The 16619-nt window shown below is 43.1% G+C and overlaps 1 protein-coding gene across 4 annotated transcripts in view; it reads right to left on the reverse strand.

The window, feature by feature from the left end:
- The window catches only part of LOC133612752 (contactin-1a-like), a 268157-nt gene that overhangs the window by 18742 nt on the left and 232796 nt on the right, over positions 1 to 16619 (reverse strand). For 3 of the 4 annotated variants that reach the window (XM_072913890.1, XM_072913888.1, XM_072913889.1), the window contains 4 exons: positions 14131 to 14280; positions 13725 to 13795; positions 9508 to 9742; positions 9114 to 9217 (listed from right to left, as the gene is read on the reverse strand). In XM_072913890.1, coding sequence (XP_072769991.1) covers positions 9114 to 9217; positions 9508 to 9742; positions 13725 to 13795; positions 14131 to 14280 — 560 coding nt within the window. Of the gene's footprint in view, positions 1 to 9113; positions 9218 to 9507; positions 9743 to 13724; positions 13796 to 13985; positions 14281 to 16619 lie in introns of those variants that run through there. The other variant, XM_072913891.1, reaches the window with a different exon arrangement.

Raw genomic sequence — 16619 nt, forward strand, 5'->3', positions numbered from 1 at the left:
TCGCACGCTGCCCCAATGCTGTCCCACCTGAACCACTCTAACACTTCCTTGTTAGTGGTAGCGGTGCTGCTGAGGACTGTCTCTTTCTTTGTGAACTCGGTGTTCGAATTGCTTGAGTCCACAAGGACCTCCTCATATACTTTTGAGGCAGTTCTCATGGACCTCGCGACATGAGTGTCAGACTGGTGGAAGGTTAAATCTACCATCTCAAGGAGGTCAGGGTGGGTCCCAGCGACCGTCTTTCCAAGTGGGCCATCCCAAAGGATCAGGTCCCCTTTTCTCCTGACTGGCTGTGGGACCAGGCGACCTTCCCTGTGGCTGATGAGGAGATCGATTTTAGTGGGCCGGACCAAGTCTTCAGCAGCAACACCAGGGAAGAACCCTTGAAGTTGATGTGGTGTGGCTTTCTGGGTGACCTCTGCGATGCTCTCCAGGCCGTAGCAAATGATCTTATGCACTCCCACCGTTCCCTCGGGAGTTCCTACCCTCAACCGAAAGGTGTATCTTCTGGTCATGATTGTCCTCCGCATCCCACCAACTCCATGCACAATCAATTTGATGTTCTCTCCACATAGTCCGAGACGCTTGGCTCCAGTATTTGTGATGTAATTGGTATCTGAAGCAAGGTCAATCAATGTTCCGATGAGATGGCCGGAGTTGGTGGTGACCTTGAGGAGCATCATTAGCACTGGATATTCTTTAGGTAGACTTCCATTGCTGGTGCAGATTGCTGTGGTGGTTTTGTTTGAGAAGACTTTCCTGCACTCTGTCTTCTGCTCTGGGGTTAGCGTTGCAAGAAACTCTTCCTGCTGGTTGGTTAGGCCAAGAGGCCTTTTCACTACTTTTGCTGGGACTTTACTGCCACCGTCCCTTTGAGTGGCGAACCTGGGGCAGAGCAGGTAGTGGTGAGCCTCGTCTTGCCGGCAGTCCGCTTTACTGCAGAGGAACCCTGAGTTGCAACGGCCATCCTTGGGGTGAATGTTCAAGCACCTGTTGCACACACCATGGGTCCTTAGGTGAGACTTTCTTTTTGCCAGGTCCAAGTCCCTGAAGGTTTTGCAAGCAAAAAGCCTTCCAGTGTGTGTTTCGTCGCCACAGACGGAGCATTGCGATTGTGTCTTTGCTGGAGGCCCGCGTTGTCCTGCAGTGACCCTGGAGAAAGCTTTCTTCGCCCTCTTCTCTATCGGGTGTTTCTCAAAGGGAGTATTTTCTACAAGGCTCGTTTCCAACTGGTCCAGCTCTTCAAGAATTACCTCCTGTCTCTTTAGGAATTGAAGAAGACACTCAAAATGGTTCTGATGGGCGAAACCATTGGTGGGCACATTCTTGTGATCCACCCATTTCTCCTTTAGGAAGTTCGGTAGCTTACTTTCCAGAGACTGTGCCACCAGACGATTTTTTATAACATCCTCTTCACCCAGGATGAGAAGGTTGCTTAGGGCCCTTTCCACCGTCTGGATCAGCTCAATTGCTCTCCTAGGGTTATTTCCTTTTACAGGGGGCAGGCCTTGCACCTCACTCGCAATCATCTGGACAATCCTTGCCTTATTCCCATATCTGTTGTCCAAGCGTTGGAACATTTCCTCAGCGGACGCGCAGCTGGACAGGACTAGGTCCTTCTTCACTTTCTCACCGAGGCTAGCTAGGAGATGGAACCTTGTTACACCTGCCGTCCTCAGTGGGTTCCCCAATTGCTCCAGTTCTCCCCATTCAGCCTTCCAACGGTAATAATCTGTTATGTCACCAGAAAACGTGGGGAGACGTGCTCTCTCGAGGGGGAACTGATTTCTGTAGCCGTAACCTCCAGGATACATGTCAGGAATGCCTCGGGGAGCGCTCTGGGTCATCAGCGGTGTGCTAGAGGCATTTGATGTGGTTCCAGTGCTGCCACCAACTGGTCCACTAAGTGCCTGAATTCTGGCACCTGAAGCTGAGATGGTTGTTGGGAGAGGATTGGATGGAGCAACTTGGGTGTTGCTGCCTGCAGGAAGTTCCTCTTTGAGACTGGGACCGCTAAATGGGGGCTCTGTGAGACTGACTGGGTTGATCACGTCCTGCGCCCTATCAGACTTTTTTTCTTGTCGGACTTTGTCATCCATATCTTCATCGGATGACTCCGTGCATCTTGGGTCTCGCCAGCTATCCTCCCAGTCTCTTACTCGGCGCCACAGAGCTCGGACCTTCTCCTTGAGCATCTTTGTGTTGGTATATGAGATAAGAGCATCCCAGTTCCTACATCTTCGCTCGAGCTCATCGATCCTCTCTCTCAGGCCGCGTCTGGTGAGCTCAAAATCAGACCTCTTTAACTTCTTTATGTTGCAGCCCTCAACCTGGTCCAACTTAGTCTCTGCACTGGAAACACATTCTCCGATGTCATCTGCTGCGAACTTAGTCCAGATTGATTCTTGTATGAGCTCAACGGTCTCTGTGTATTTACGGAGACACTTAGCTGTCTTCTCCGCTATGCAGGCTGCTTCTTCTTTTGCCTTGTCCTCTTCATCCTCGGTTCCGTTCACCGCATTGAGGGCTCCAGCATAGTCATCTCCTGCATCACTGACCCTCTCATAGTCCACCTCAAGGATCCTCAGCTCGTCAATCAGGGCTTTCTCTCCTAACAGTTTGACTTTGGAGGCAAGCTTATTGGCCCTCTTGGTGAAGGAGGATTGCGCAGCAGAGCGCTTCCCTCTGAGGGCTTCAAGTTCCTGTGTGTCCATTTTCCTTATTCTTTATCTGACCGGGGTTTGGTTTCACCAGCAGGGTCCTTTCCCTCCAAATGGTGGTTCTACTTTGGTCAATTGTTAGGTGGACACAGTGTTGTTTCGCTTGGAGAGTTATTTATTCCTCTTCAAGGCTTAAAACTCATCGGGGGATTTGTAGGTAAATTCCAATCTCATCCAACCCGTTGGTTATTACTGTTCAGTTTTTTCCGTATTGGCCCTCTGAATAGGGGTCGTCACTCAGCATAAAAGGAATTACTCGCACTGCACTCTTTTGCTTGTTTTATTTGGTACTATTGCAGCAACAGTAGCAGCAGCAGCAGCAGCAGCAGAAGCAGAAGCAGGTAATAACCTACAAGTAAACATGAACATAAAACAATGTATCTATCTTGAATCATCATAATGTAAATAATAAACATGAATTCATCAACTGAACCATAATGTTGTCAACCATGATATGACATATTATCAATCACTGTGATTTTATCCTAACTTATTAATTTTAGCATTACATTTTATTATCACCATTAATTTATGTCATATAATGTTTTAAATGTGATCAGAATTATTTATAATGTCTCTATGGTTCATGGACAATCATATTAAAAAGACATAAAACACCGGCGCTCTGTTTGAGGCACACATTACACATATGAGCAGAACTACATAAAAGAACTACAAATCCCATCAGCCAAACCAGGAAGTAAAGTGCCGGTATTTTTAACTCAAACCTTCGAAATGCAGCTGGACACACGCAACGTGACAACAATCTAATCCAGCAGATTTCAATCCACACATTACTGTTAATTTTGCCAATGTTGTTCAAAGACTAAATAATGAGTGTTTGCCCTGGTTGTGACGCAGCAAGTCCGCCGCACAACAAGCGCTGCGGACACAGCGGATTTACAACAAACAGAAAAGCAAGGAAGCAGGCAAGCATGGAATTTAAACAATAATTCAGCTGATCTAACAAAGCAAAGCGGACATAACAAATGATCTTACCAGTGGGGTATGCTGGTGACGAAGCACGCTGTTTTTACAAACGAAACAATGACGCCATTTTTAAAGCTACCGACATGGTCACCTGTCAGTGGTAGCCCCGCCCATCTTAAAGTCGCAGGTAAGTCCGCCATCAATACATATACACATATTAAATCCAACAGTGGATCTAACATAATAGTGAGAGTCCAGTCCATAGTGGATCCAACATAATAGTGAGAGTCCAGTCCATAGTGGATCTAACATAATAGTGAGAGTCCAGTCCATAGTGGATCTAACATAATAGTGAGAGTTCAGTCCATAGTGGATCTAACATAATAGTGAGAGTCCAGTCCATAGTGGATCTAACATAATAGTGTGAAAGTCCAGTCCATAGTGGATCGAACATAATAGTGAGAGTTCAGTCCATAGTGGATCTAACATAATAGTGAGAGTCCAGTCCATAGTGGATCTAACATAATAGTGAGAGTCCAGTCCATAGTGGATCTAACATAATAGTGAGAGTTCAGTCCATAGTGGATCTAACATAATAGTGAGAGTCCAGTCCATAGTGGATCTAACATAATAGTGAGAGTCCAGTCCATAGTGGATCTAACATAATAGTGAGAGTCCAGTCCATAGTGGATCTAACATAATAGTGAGAGTTCAGTCCATAGTGGATCTAACATAATAGTGTGAGAGTCCAGTCCATAGTGGATCTAACATAATAGTGAGAGTCCAGTCCATAGTGGATCTAACATAATAATGAGAGTTCAGTCCATAGTGGATCTAACATAATAGTGAGAGTCCAGTCCATAGTGGATCTAACATAATAGTGTGAGAGTCCAGTCCGTAGTGGATCTAACATAATAGTGAGAGTCCAGTCCATAGTGGATCTAACATAATAGTGAGAGTTCAGTCCATAGTGGATCTAACATAATAGTGTGAGAGATCAGTCCATAGTGGATCTAACATAATAATGAGAGTTCAGTCCATAGTGGATCTAACATAATAGTGAGAGTCCAGTCCATAGTGGATCTAACATAATAGTGTGAGAGTCCAGTCCATAGTGGATCTAACATAATAGTGGGAGTCCAGTCCATAGTGGATCCAACATAATAGTGAGAGTCCAGTCCATAGTGGATCTAACATAATAGTGAGAGTCCAGTCCATAGTAGATCTAACATAATAGTGTGAGAGTCCAGTCCATAGTGGATCTAACATAATAGTGAGAGTTCAGTCCATAGTGGATCTAACATAACAGTGAGAGTTCAGTCCATAGTGGATCTAACATAATAGTGAGAGTTCAGTCCATAGTGGATCTAACATAATAATGAGAGTTCAGTCCATAGTGGATCTAACATAATAGTGTGAAAGTCAAGTCCATAGTGGATCTAACATAATAGTGAGAGTCCAGTCCATAGTAGATCTAACATAACAGTGAGAGTCCAGTCCATAGTGGATCTAACATAATAGTGTGAGAGTCCAGTCCATAGTGGATCTAACATAATAGTGAGAGTCCAGTCCATAGTGGATCTAACATAATAGTGTGAGAGTCCAGTCCATAGTGGATCTAACATAATAGTGAGAGTCCAGTCCATAGTAGATCTAACATAATAGTGTGAGAGTCCAGTCCATAGTGGATCTAACATAATAGTGAGAGTTCAGTCCATAGTGGATCTAACATAATAGTGAGAGTTCAGTCCATAGTGGATCTAACATAATAATGAGAGTTCAGTCCATAGTGGATCTAACATAATAGTGTGAAAGTCAAGTCCATAGTGGATCTAACATAATAGTGAGAGTCCAGTCCATAGTGGATCTAACATAATAATGAGAGTCCAGTCCATAGTGGATCTAACATAATAGTGAGAGTTCAGTCCATAGTGGATCGAACATAATAGTGAGAGTTCAGTCCATAGTGGATCTAACATAATAGTGAGAGTCCAGTCCATAGTGGATCTAACATAATAGTGAGAGTCCAGTCCATAGTGGATCTAACATAATAGTGAGAGTCCAGTCCATAGTGGATCTAACATAATAGTGAGAGTTCAGTCCATAGTGGATCTAACATAATAGTGAGAGTCCAGTCCATAGTGGATCTAACATAATAGTGTGAAAGTCCAGTCCATAGTGGATCGAACATAATAGTGAGAGTTCAGTCCATAGTGGATCTAACATAATAGTGAGAGTCCAGTCCATAGTGGATCTAACATAATAGTGAGAGTCCAGTCCATAGTGGATCTAACATAATAGTGAGAGTTCAGTCCATAGTGGATCGAACATAATAGTGAGAGTTCAGTCCATAGTGGATCTAACATAATAGTGAGAGTCCAGTCCATAGTGGATCTAACATAATAGTGAGAGTCCAGTCCATAGTGGATCTAACATAATAGTGAGAATCCAGTCCATAGTGGATCTAACATAATAGTGAGAGTCCAGTCCATAGTGGATCTAACATAATAGTGAGAGTCCAGTCCATAGTAGATCTAACATAACAGTGAGAGTCCAGTCCATAGTGGATCTAACATAATAGTGTGAAAGTCCAGTCCATAGTGGATCGAACATAATAGTGAGAGTTCAGTCCATAGTGGATCTAACATAATAGTGAGAGTCCAGTCCATAGTGGATCTAACATAATAGTGTGAGAGTCCAGTCCATAGTGGATCTAACATAATAGTGAGAGTCCAGTCCATAGTAGATCTAACATAATAGTGTGAGAGTCCAGTCCATAGTGGATCTAACATAATAGTGAGAGTTCAGTCCATAGTGGATCTAACATAATAGTGAGAGTTCAGTCCATAGTGGATCTAACATAATAATGAGAGTTCAGTCCATAGTGGATCTAACATAATAGTGTGAAAGTCAAGTCCATAGTGGATCTAACATAATAGTGAGAGTCCAGTCCATAGTGGATCTAACATAATAATGAGAGTCCAGTCCATAGTGGATCTAACATAATAGTGAGAGTTCAGTCCATAGTGGATCGAACATAATAGTGAGAGTTCAGTCCATAGTGGATCTAACATAATAGTGAGAGTCCAGTCCATAGTGGATCTAACATAATAGTGAGAGTCCAGTCCATAGTGGATCTAACATAATAGTGAGAGTCCAGTCCATAGTGGATCTAACATAATAGTGAGAGTTCAGTCCATAGTGGATCTAACATAATAGTGAGAGTCCAGTCCATAGTGGATCTAACATAATAGTGTGAAAGTCCAGTCCATAGTGGATCGAACATAATAGTGAGAGTTCAGTCCATAGTGGATCTAACATAATAGTGAGAGTCCAGTCCATAGTGGATCTAACATAATAGTGAGAGTCCAGTCCATAGTGGATCTAACATAATAGTGAGAGTTCAGTCCATAGTGGATCGAACATAATAGTGAGAGTTCAGTCCATAGTGGATCTAACATAATAGTGAGAGTCCAGTCCATAGTGGATCTAACATAATAGTGAGAGTCCAGTCCATAGTGGATCTAACATAATAGTGAGAGTCCAGTCCATAGTGGATCTAACATAATAGTGAGAGTTCAGTCCATAGTGGATCTAACATAATAGTGTGAGAGTCCAGTCCATAGTGGATCTAACATAATAGTGAGAGTCCAGTCCATAGTGGATCTAACATAATAATGAGAGTTCAGTCCATAGTGGATCTAACATAATAGTGAGAGTCCAGTCCATAGTGGATCTAACATAATAGTGTGAGAGTCCAGTCCGTAGTGGATCTAACATAATAGTGGGAGTCCAGTCCATAGTGGATCTAACATAATAGTGAGAGTTCAGTCCATAGTGGATCTAACATAATAGTGTGAGAGATCAGTCCATAGTGGATCTAACATAATAATGAGAGTTCAGTCCATAGTGGATCTAACATAATAGTGAGAGTCCAGTCCATAGTGGATCTAACATAATAGTGTGAGAGTCCAGTCCATAGTGGATCTAACATAATAGTGGGAGTCCAGTCCATAGTGGATCCAACATAATAGTGAGAGTCCAGTCCATAGTGGATCTAACATAATAGTGAGAGTCCAGTCCATAGTAGATCTAACATAATAGTGTGAGAGTCCAGTCCATAGTGGATCTAACATAATAGTGAGAGTTCAGTCCATAGTGGATCTAACATAACAGTGAGAGTTCAGTCCATAGTGGATCTAACATAATAGTGAGAGTTCAGTCCATAGTGGATCTAACATAATAATGAGAGTTCAGTCCATAGTGGATCTAACATAATAGTGTGAAAGTCAAGTCCATAGTGGATCTAACATAATAGTGAGAGTCCAGTCCATAGTGGATCTAACATAATAGTGAGAATCCAGTCCATAGTAGATCTAACATAACAGTGAGAGTCCAGTCCATAGTGGATCTAACATAATAGTGAGAATCCAGTCCATAGTAGATCTAACATAATAGTGTGAGTCCAGTCCATAGTGGATCTAACATAATAGTGAGAGTCCAGTCCATAGTGGATCTAACATAATAGTGTGAGAGATCAGTCCATAGAGGATCTAACATAATAATGAGAGTTCAGTCCATAGTGGATCTAACATAATAGTGAGAGTCCAGTCCATATTGGATCTAACATAATAGTGTGAGAGTCCAGTCCATAGTGGATCTAACATAATAGTGGGAGTCCAGTCCATAGTGGATCTAACATAATAGTGAGAGTCCAGTCCATAGTGGATCTAACATAATAGTGAGAGTCCAGTCCATAGTAGATCTAACATAATAGTGTGAGAGTCCAGTCCATAGTGGATCTAACATAATAGTGAGAGTTCAGTCCATAGTGGATCTAACATAATAGTGAGAGTTCAGTCCATAGTGGATCTAACATAATAGTGAGAGTCCAGTCCATAGTGGATCTAACATAATAATGAGAGTTCAGTCCATAGTGGATCTAACATAATAGTGAGAGTCCAGTCCATAGTGGATCTAACATAATAGTGAGAATCCAGTTCATACTAGATCTAACATAACAGTGAGAGTCCAGTCGATAGTGGATCTAACATAATAGTGAGAGTCCAGTCCATAGTGGATCTAACATAATAGTGAGAATCCAGTCCATAGTGGATCTAACATAATAGTGAGAGTCCAGTCCATAGTGGATCTAACATAATAGTGAGAGTCCAGTCCATAGTAGATCTAACATAACAGTGAGAGTCCAGTCCACAACACTAAATTGGCCCTAGTGTGTGAATGTGAGTTATTTTTGGCCAAAGTTAAGACAAAGAAAACAATTTTGAAGTATTTTTTTGTTATCATTTGACCAGTCTGGCCCGTCAGGGAATAGTTTCCTCCATGCGGCCCTGAGCTCGGATGAGTTTGACACCCTGCTTTAAATGACTTAATCAAGGTTCTTTGGAAGGGTTTGGAACAGATTGACTCCATTTGCGTTAGTTCCTAACTGGATCTACTGACCTGGTATCCGTCTATGTAGGTCTGCGGGATGGGGAGCCACCAAACGATGGCTTCTGTGGCCGAGAGAGCTTTGCCGTCGATACTCGCAGGAGCGTCAGAGGGCGCTAGAATGAGATCATGTGATTTCGTGTCAGTCGTCGCGCGTAAAGTCCAAGACAGCTGCCAAATTCCACGTTGAACAGCAGGTGTTCTGCAAGTGTTGCCATGGTAACCAGACTCCACTCTCTGCGCGAGCGAGCGGTTATCTCCACGGTCTGTCAGTGGAAGTTAATAACTGAACGATCATCTGGATAAATCCCCCCCTGCACCTTCAAGAGGTTTTAACATTCCACATGCACCATGTGTCCTTTTAACAGAGGCGTGACATTGATCTATCAACTTCAACATTGCCTACCCTCTTGTGCGGAGTAGACCACCGCTGTCAGACTGTACGGCCCCTCCCCTTCGCCGTTGAAGGCTTTGATTTTGACGTGGTACTCGGTCCAGGGAGGGATGGAAGGATCTTTGTGCACGTAGCGCTTGGCCTGTGGCTCCGACACGGTCACCTGCGTCCACTCCAAGCCAGCCCGGGGTTTGAAGGCCACGATGTAGCCAAAGTCAGGACCGTAGTAGTACTGCTCCTGGACGGGCTGGGGAACATGACAGGAGCACAACAAAGGAGTGCAATTAGCTACAATGGAAATACATCAAAAGTTAAGGTGCCATGTTTTTTTCCTTGTTAAAGTGTCATCCTTGCGCTCTGCTTGTCGCACCTCGGGACACGCCCTGCAGCAGCCGCCATTCACCGGCAATCAGCGCACCTGCCTGTGATGATCAAGCTGCCTTCATAAGCCTGCACAAGCTGCCATGCGGCGCCGGAATATAGTCTTCTGTACCGTAAGCCGATACCCAGCTTTATGCTCTCTCTCTGTCCTGATCTCGCCGTGGTCCCCCCCGTGTTTCATTGTTCTTCCTCGTCCTTCCAGCGTCTGCCCTTGTTTCTGTGTTGGCCAGCTGTGCGTCTCATCACCTTTTTGTCCCCTTGGTTCCCGGACTGCCCTTTTGGATTCTCGACCTCACGCTTGGAAACGGATCTTGCCTGTTCTCTCCTGCCCTGGATCATCTGCCTGCCCCACGGACTTCCGTGTTCATTCGCTTTCGACTACATTTGGTAACACACACCTCAGCTAATCACACACATAGCAACACACCACATACACTTTTGGATCTACAAACAGTTCACACTCCATCTTCTTAGTTTATATTATTATTGTTTTATTATTATATACAGGTAAAAGCCAGTAAATTAGAATATTTTGAAAAACTTGATTTATTTCAGTAATTGCATTCAAAAGGTGTAACTTGTACATTATATTTATTCATTGCACACAGACTGATGCATTCAAACGTTTATTTCATTTAATTTTGATGATTTGAAGTGGCAACAAATGAAAATCCAAAATTCCGTGTGTCACAAAATTAGAATATTACTTAAGGCTAATACAAAAAAGGGATTTTTAGAAATGTTGGCCAACTGAAAAGTATGAAAATGAAAAATATGAGCATGTACAATACTCAATACTTGGTTGGAGCTCCTTTTGCCTCAATTACTGCGTTAATGCGGCGTGGCATGGAGTCGATGAGTTTCTGGCACTGCTCAGGTGTTATGAGAGCCCAGGTTGCTCTGATAGTGGCCTTCAACTCTTCTGCGTTTTTGGGTCTGGCATTCTGCATCTTCCTTTTCACAATACCCCACAGATTTTCTATGGGGCTAAAGTCAGGGGAGTTGGCGGGCCAATTTAGAACAGAAATACCATGGTCCGTAAACCAGGCACGGGTAGATTTTGCGCTGTGTGCAGGCGCCAAGTCCTGTTGGAACTTGAAATCTCCATCTCCATAGAGCAGGTCAGCAGCAGGAAGCATGAAGTGCTCTAAAACTTGCTGGTAGACGGCTGCGTTGACCCTGGATCTCAGGAAACAGAGTGGACCGACACCAGCAGATGACATGGCACCCCAAACCATCACCCAACCATGCAAATGTTGCATTTCCTTTGGAAATCGAGGTCCCAGAGTCTGGAGGAAGACAGGAGAGGCACAGGATCCACGTTGCCTGAAGTCTAGTGTAAAGTTTCCACCATCAGTGATGGTTTGGGGTGCCATGTCATCTGCTGGTGTCGGTCCACTCTGTTTCCTGAGATCCAGGGTCAACGCAGCCGTCTACCAGCAAGTTTTAGAGCACTTCATGCTTCCTGCTGCTGACCTGCTCTATGGAGATGGAGATTTCAAGTTCCAACAGGACTTGGCGCCTGCACACAGCGCAAAATCTACCCGTGCCTGGTTTACGGACCATGGTATTTCTGTTCTAAATTGGCCCGCCAACTCCCCTGACCTTAGCCCCATAGAAAATCTGTGGGGTATTGTGAAAAGGAAGATGCAGAATGCCAGACCCAAAAACGCAGAAGAGTTGAAGGCCACTATCAGAGCAACCTGGGCTCTCATAACACCTGAGCAGTGCCAGAAACTCATCGACTCCATGCCACGCCGCATTAACGCAGTAATTGAGGTAAAGGAGCTCCAACCAAGTATTGAGTATTGTACATGCTCATATTTTTCATTTTCATACTTTTCAGTTGGCCAACATTTCTAAAAATCCCTTTTTTGTATTAGCCTTAAGTAATATTCTAATTTTGTGACACACGGAATTTTGGATTTTCATTTGTTGCCACTTCAAATCATCAAAATTAAATGAAATAAACATTTGAATGCATCAGTCTGTGTGCAATGAATAAATATAATGTACAAGTTACACCTTTTGAATGCAATTACTGAAATAAATCAAGTTTTTCAAAATATTCTAATTTACTGGCTTTTACCTGTATATTATTATTGTTTTATTATTATATATATGGTCTCTCTCTCTCTCTCTCTCTCTCTCTCTATATATATATATATATAAAAAATCTTTGGACATTACCACCCCCTGGTGTCAGTTGCCGTCACCTCCCTTCTGCAAACCATAACATAAAGTACAGTTTGACGGCAACACAGGAAAGTTATTTTTTGTATATACCACACTTCATGACCACAGGTGAGAGCAGGAGCGTAGGTAGTGAGAGTAGACTGAGAGCTTTGCCTTCAGAAAGTTTGTTGGCGAAAGCTTTTAGAAATGGTTTTAATATAAATGCATTTTCCCGGTAAAGTCTATTCAGGTGTACTGGAGAAGAGGCTACGTCTGATAGTCGAACCTCGGCTTCAGGAGGAACAATGTGGTTTTCGTCCTGGTCGTGGAACTGTGGACCAGCTCTATACTCTCGGCAGGGTCCTTGAGGGTGCATGGGAGTTTGCCCAACCAGTCTACATGTGCTTTGTGGACTTGGAGAAGGCATTCGACCGTGTACCTCAGGAAGTCCTGTGGGGAGTGCTCAGAGAGTATGGGGTCGGACTGTCTGATTGTGGCGTTCCGCTCCCTGTACGATCAGTGTCAGAGCTTGGTCCGCATTGCCGGCAGTAAGTCGGACACGTTTCCAGTGAGGGTTGGACAAGGCTGTCCTTTGTCACCCATTCTGTTCATAACTTTTTGGACAGAATTTCTAGGCGCAGTCAAGGCGTTGAGGGTATCTGGTTTGGTGGCTGCAGGATTAGGTCTCTGCTTTTTGCAGATGATGTGGTCCTGATGGTTTCATCTGGCCAGGATCTTTAGCTCTCGCTGGATCGGTTTGCAGCCGAGTGTGAAGCGACTGGGATGAGAATCAGCACCTCCAAGTCCGAGTCCATGGTTCTCGCCCGGAAAAGAGTGGAATGCCATTTCCGGGTTGCGGAGGAGACCTTTCCCTAAGTGGAGGAGTTCAAGTACCTCGGAGTCTTGTTCACGAGTGAGGGAAGAGTGGATCGTGAGATCGACAGGCGGATCGGTGCGGCGTCTTCAGTAATGCGGACGCTGTATCGATCCGTTGTGGTGAAGAAGGAGCTGAGCCGGAAGGCAAAGCTCTCAATTTACAGGTCGATCTACGTTCCCATCCTCACCTATGGTCATGAGCTTTGGGTTATGACCGAAAAGACAAGATCAAGGGTACAAGCGGCCGAAATGAGTTTCCTCCGCCGGGTGGCGGGGCTCTCCCTTAGAGATAGGGTAAGAAGCTCTGTCATCCGGGGGGGGCTCAAAGTAAAGCCGCTACTTTTCCACATCGAGAGGAGCCAGATGAGGTGGTTCAGGCATCTGGTCAGGATGCCACCCAAACGCCTCCCGAGGGAGGTGTTTAGGGCACGTCCGACCGGTAGGAGGCCACGAGGAAGACCCAGGACACGTTGGGAAGACTATGTCTCCCGGCTGGCCTGGGAACGCCTCGGGATCCCCCAGGAAGAGCTGCTGCCCCCGCGACCCAACCTCGGATAAGTGGAAGAAGATGGATGGATGGATTCTCCTTTAATGTCCATAAAACTGTTTTATTTTCACATTTAAATATTTAGCTTCTGGAATGATTTTTTTTTAAATTGCTTGTTTTTTGGTATACTTTATATCTTTTTGATCTTCCAGCAATGCTCCTTTCAAACTTGAAGAGTAAGTGGTGATAAAAGCTTGTAAGAAGCAGAAATATAAAGAAGTTTGTGTGGAATGTCCAGGACCAAACCTACCGTCCACGTGATGGTCAGCTCCCTGCTCGTCCCCCCGCCCCCGTCCACATCTGAAGGCGCCACCACAGGAGCTGCAAGGAGAAAGCAACAGAAAACCACAGCAGGCTATAACTTCTCCCTGGCTCCTGCAACATCCTTCCTCTTGCAAATTCCACTCAGTGTCGTCTTCCAAGTGCAACACCTTCGAGTGGGCGTGGGAACACTGCCCCCTGAGGGACGCCTCAAATCTGGGATTTTCATTTATACTTGACATGCAGCCCACGCTTCCTCCAAGGTGCTCATTTAGAAGTTCATGCGGTGACTTTGGTGTGTGGTGTAGGAGGTCAGGGTGAGGTGTGTTCACCAAACACTTACTCAGGACTGTCAAAATGAAGGGAAAACTGGACGGGATGTGGAACGGACTTACGTGAGGCCAAGGTCTTCTCTTTAGGCGAGGGGTTGCTGGGGTCCCCCGTGCCCAGAGTGTTGGTGGCCATCACCCGGAACTCGTACTCGGTCCAGGGCACCAAATCCACCACGGTGGCCGTCTCTGCGTTGCCTTCAACATCTGCTGGAACTGCAAAGACATTTTTAAGATGCTTGTAGAAGAGTAAAAACTATGTTTCAGCTCAAAGTTTCCCAAACTTAGGGTGGTTTCTTCTTGATGCATGTTTCTTGTATTGAATCCCTCATGTTTGTGCAGTCTGTCATTGTTATGTCACATATGTTTTATATATTTGTACCATCAATTGATTTACGTGGACCCCGACTTAAACAAGTTGAAAAACGTATTATTATTATGAAGGTGTCTGTTACTACATTATATATATACTTGCAGTGTGTATATTGTACATATTACATATTGTTATGAAGGTGTCTGTTACTACATTATATATATACTTGCAGTGTGTATATTGTACATATTACATATTGTTATGAAGGTGTCTGTTACTACATTATATATATACTTCCAGTGTGTATATTGTACATATTACATATTGTTATAAAGGTGTCTGTTACTACATTATATATATACTTGCAGTGTGTGTATATTGTACATATTACATTTTGTTATGAAGGTGTCTGTTACTACATTATATATATACTTGCAGTGTGTATATTGTACATATTACATATTGTTATGAAGGTGTCTGTTACTACATTATATATATATATACTTGCAGTGTGTATATTGTACATATTACATTTTGTTACGAAGGTGTCTGTTACTACATTATATATATACTTGCAGTGTGTATATTGTACATAGTACATATTGTTATGAATGTGTCTGTTACTACATTATATATATATACTTGCAGTGTGTATATTGTACATATTACATATTGTTGTGAAGGTGTCTGTTACTACATGATATATATACTTGCAGTGTGTATATTGTACATATTACATATTGTTATGAGGGTGTCTGTTACTACATTATATATATATATATATATATATATATATTGTCCTACATTATATATATATACGCCCCAGCGCTATAGCTCGGTTGGTAGAGTGGCCGTGCCAGCAACTTCAGGGTTGCAGGTTCGATCCCCGCTTCCGCCATCCTAGTCACTGCCGTTGTGTCCTTGGGCAAGACACTTTACCCACCTGCTCCCAGTGCCACCCACACTGGTTTAAAAATGTAACTTAGATATTGGGTTTCACTATGTAAAGCGCTTTGAGTCACTTGAGAAAAGTGCTATATAAATATAATTCACTTCACTTCACTTCACTACTTGCAGTGTGCATATTGTACATAGTACATATTGTTATGAAGGTGTCTGTTACTACATTATATATATATACTTGCAGTGTGTATATTGTACATATTACAAATTGTTATGAAGGTGTCTGTTACTACATTATATATATATACTTGCAGTGTGTATATTGTACATATTACAAATTGTTATGAAGGTGTCTGTTACTACATTATATATATATATATATATATATATATATATATAGGACACAAATTCCTCAATCTGATTGACAAACACTTTCCCAAAGACAACATCCTAAGAAAAGTATTCAACAAGAACAACATTAAATTGAGCTACAGCTGCATGAACAATATACGACAAATCATCTCAAACCACAACAAAACAATTGCAAATGAGCCGTCGGCCCTCAGACAGAACGACTCCAAAACCAACAAAGGATGTAATTGTCGAAAGAAACCTGATTGCCCTCTCAACGGGGGGTGCTTACAAACATCAGTTGTCTACCAATCTAAGGTAATACGCAAGGACATTAACACATCCGACACATATGTAGGATTAACCGAGGGAGAATTCAAAACCAGATGGAACAATCACAAGGCTTCTTTCAGGAACAAAAACCTGCGAAATACCACAGAACTCAGCAAACACATTTGGGACCTCAAAGACAATAATGTTGAATATTCAATAACATGGCAAATTCTTGCATCCAGCACACCTTACAATAGTGGTAATAAAAGATGCAACCTATGCTTGAAAGAGAAACTGTTTATTATTTACCGTCCAGACCTGTCATCCCTCAACAAGCGCAGCGAAATTGTAACAGCATGCCGCCATAGACGGAAACACCTCCTAGGTAACACATGAGCCAATCACCACGCCCCTACACCAGCCTGTACCCACCCACTCTGTGCCCTATATAAACCATGGTATGCGAATGCTCCCATTAAAATCTCCTGACGATTGAGGGTACCCCCCCTCATGAAACAGGCCTGTAGAGATGAAATAGTCTTGTGATTTTTTCCCACACATACATATATATATATATATATATATATATATATATATATATATATATATATATATATATATATATATATATATATATATATATACTTGCAGTGTGTATATTGTACATATTACATATTATTATGAAGGTGTCTGTTACTACATTATATATATACTT

This window comes from Nerophis lumbriciformis, linkage group LG10, assembly GCF_033978685.3.
Source record: "Nerophis lumbriciformis linkage group LG10, RoL_Nlum_v2.1, whole genome shotgun sequence".
Classification (NCBI taxonomy): domain Eukaryota; kingdom Metazoa; phylum Chordata; class Actinopteri; order Syngnathiformes; family Syngnathidae; genus Nerophis; species Nerophis lumbriciformis.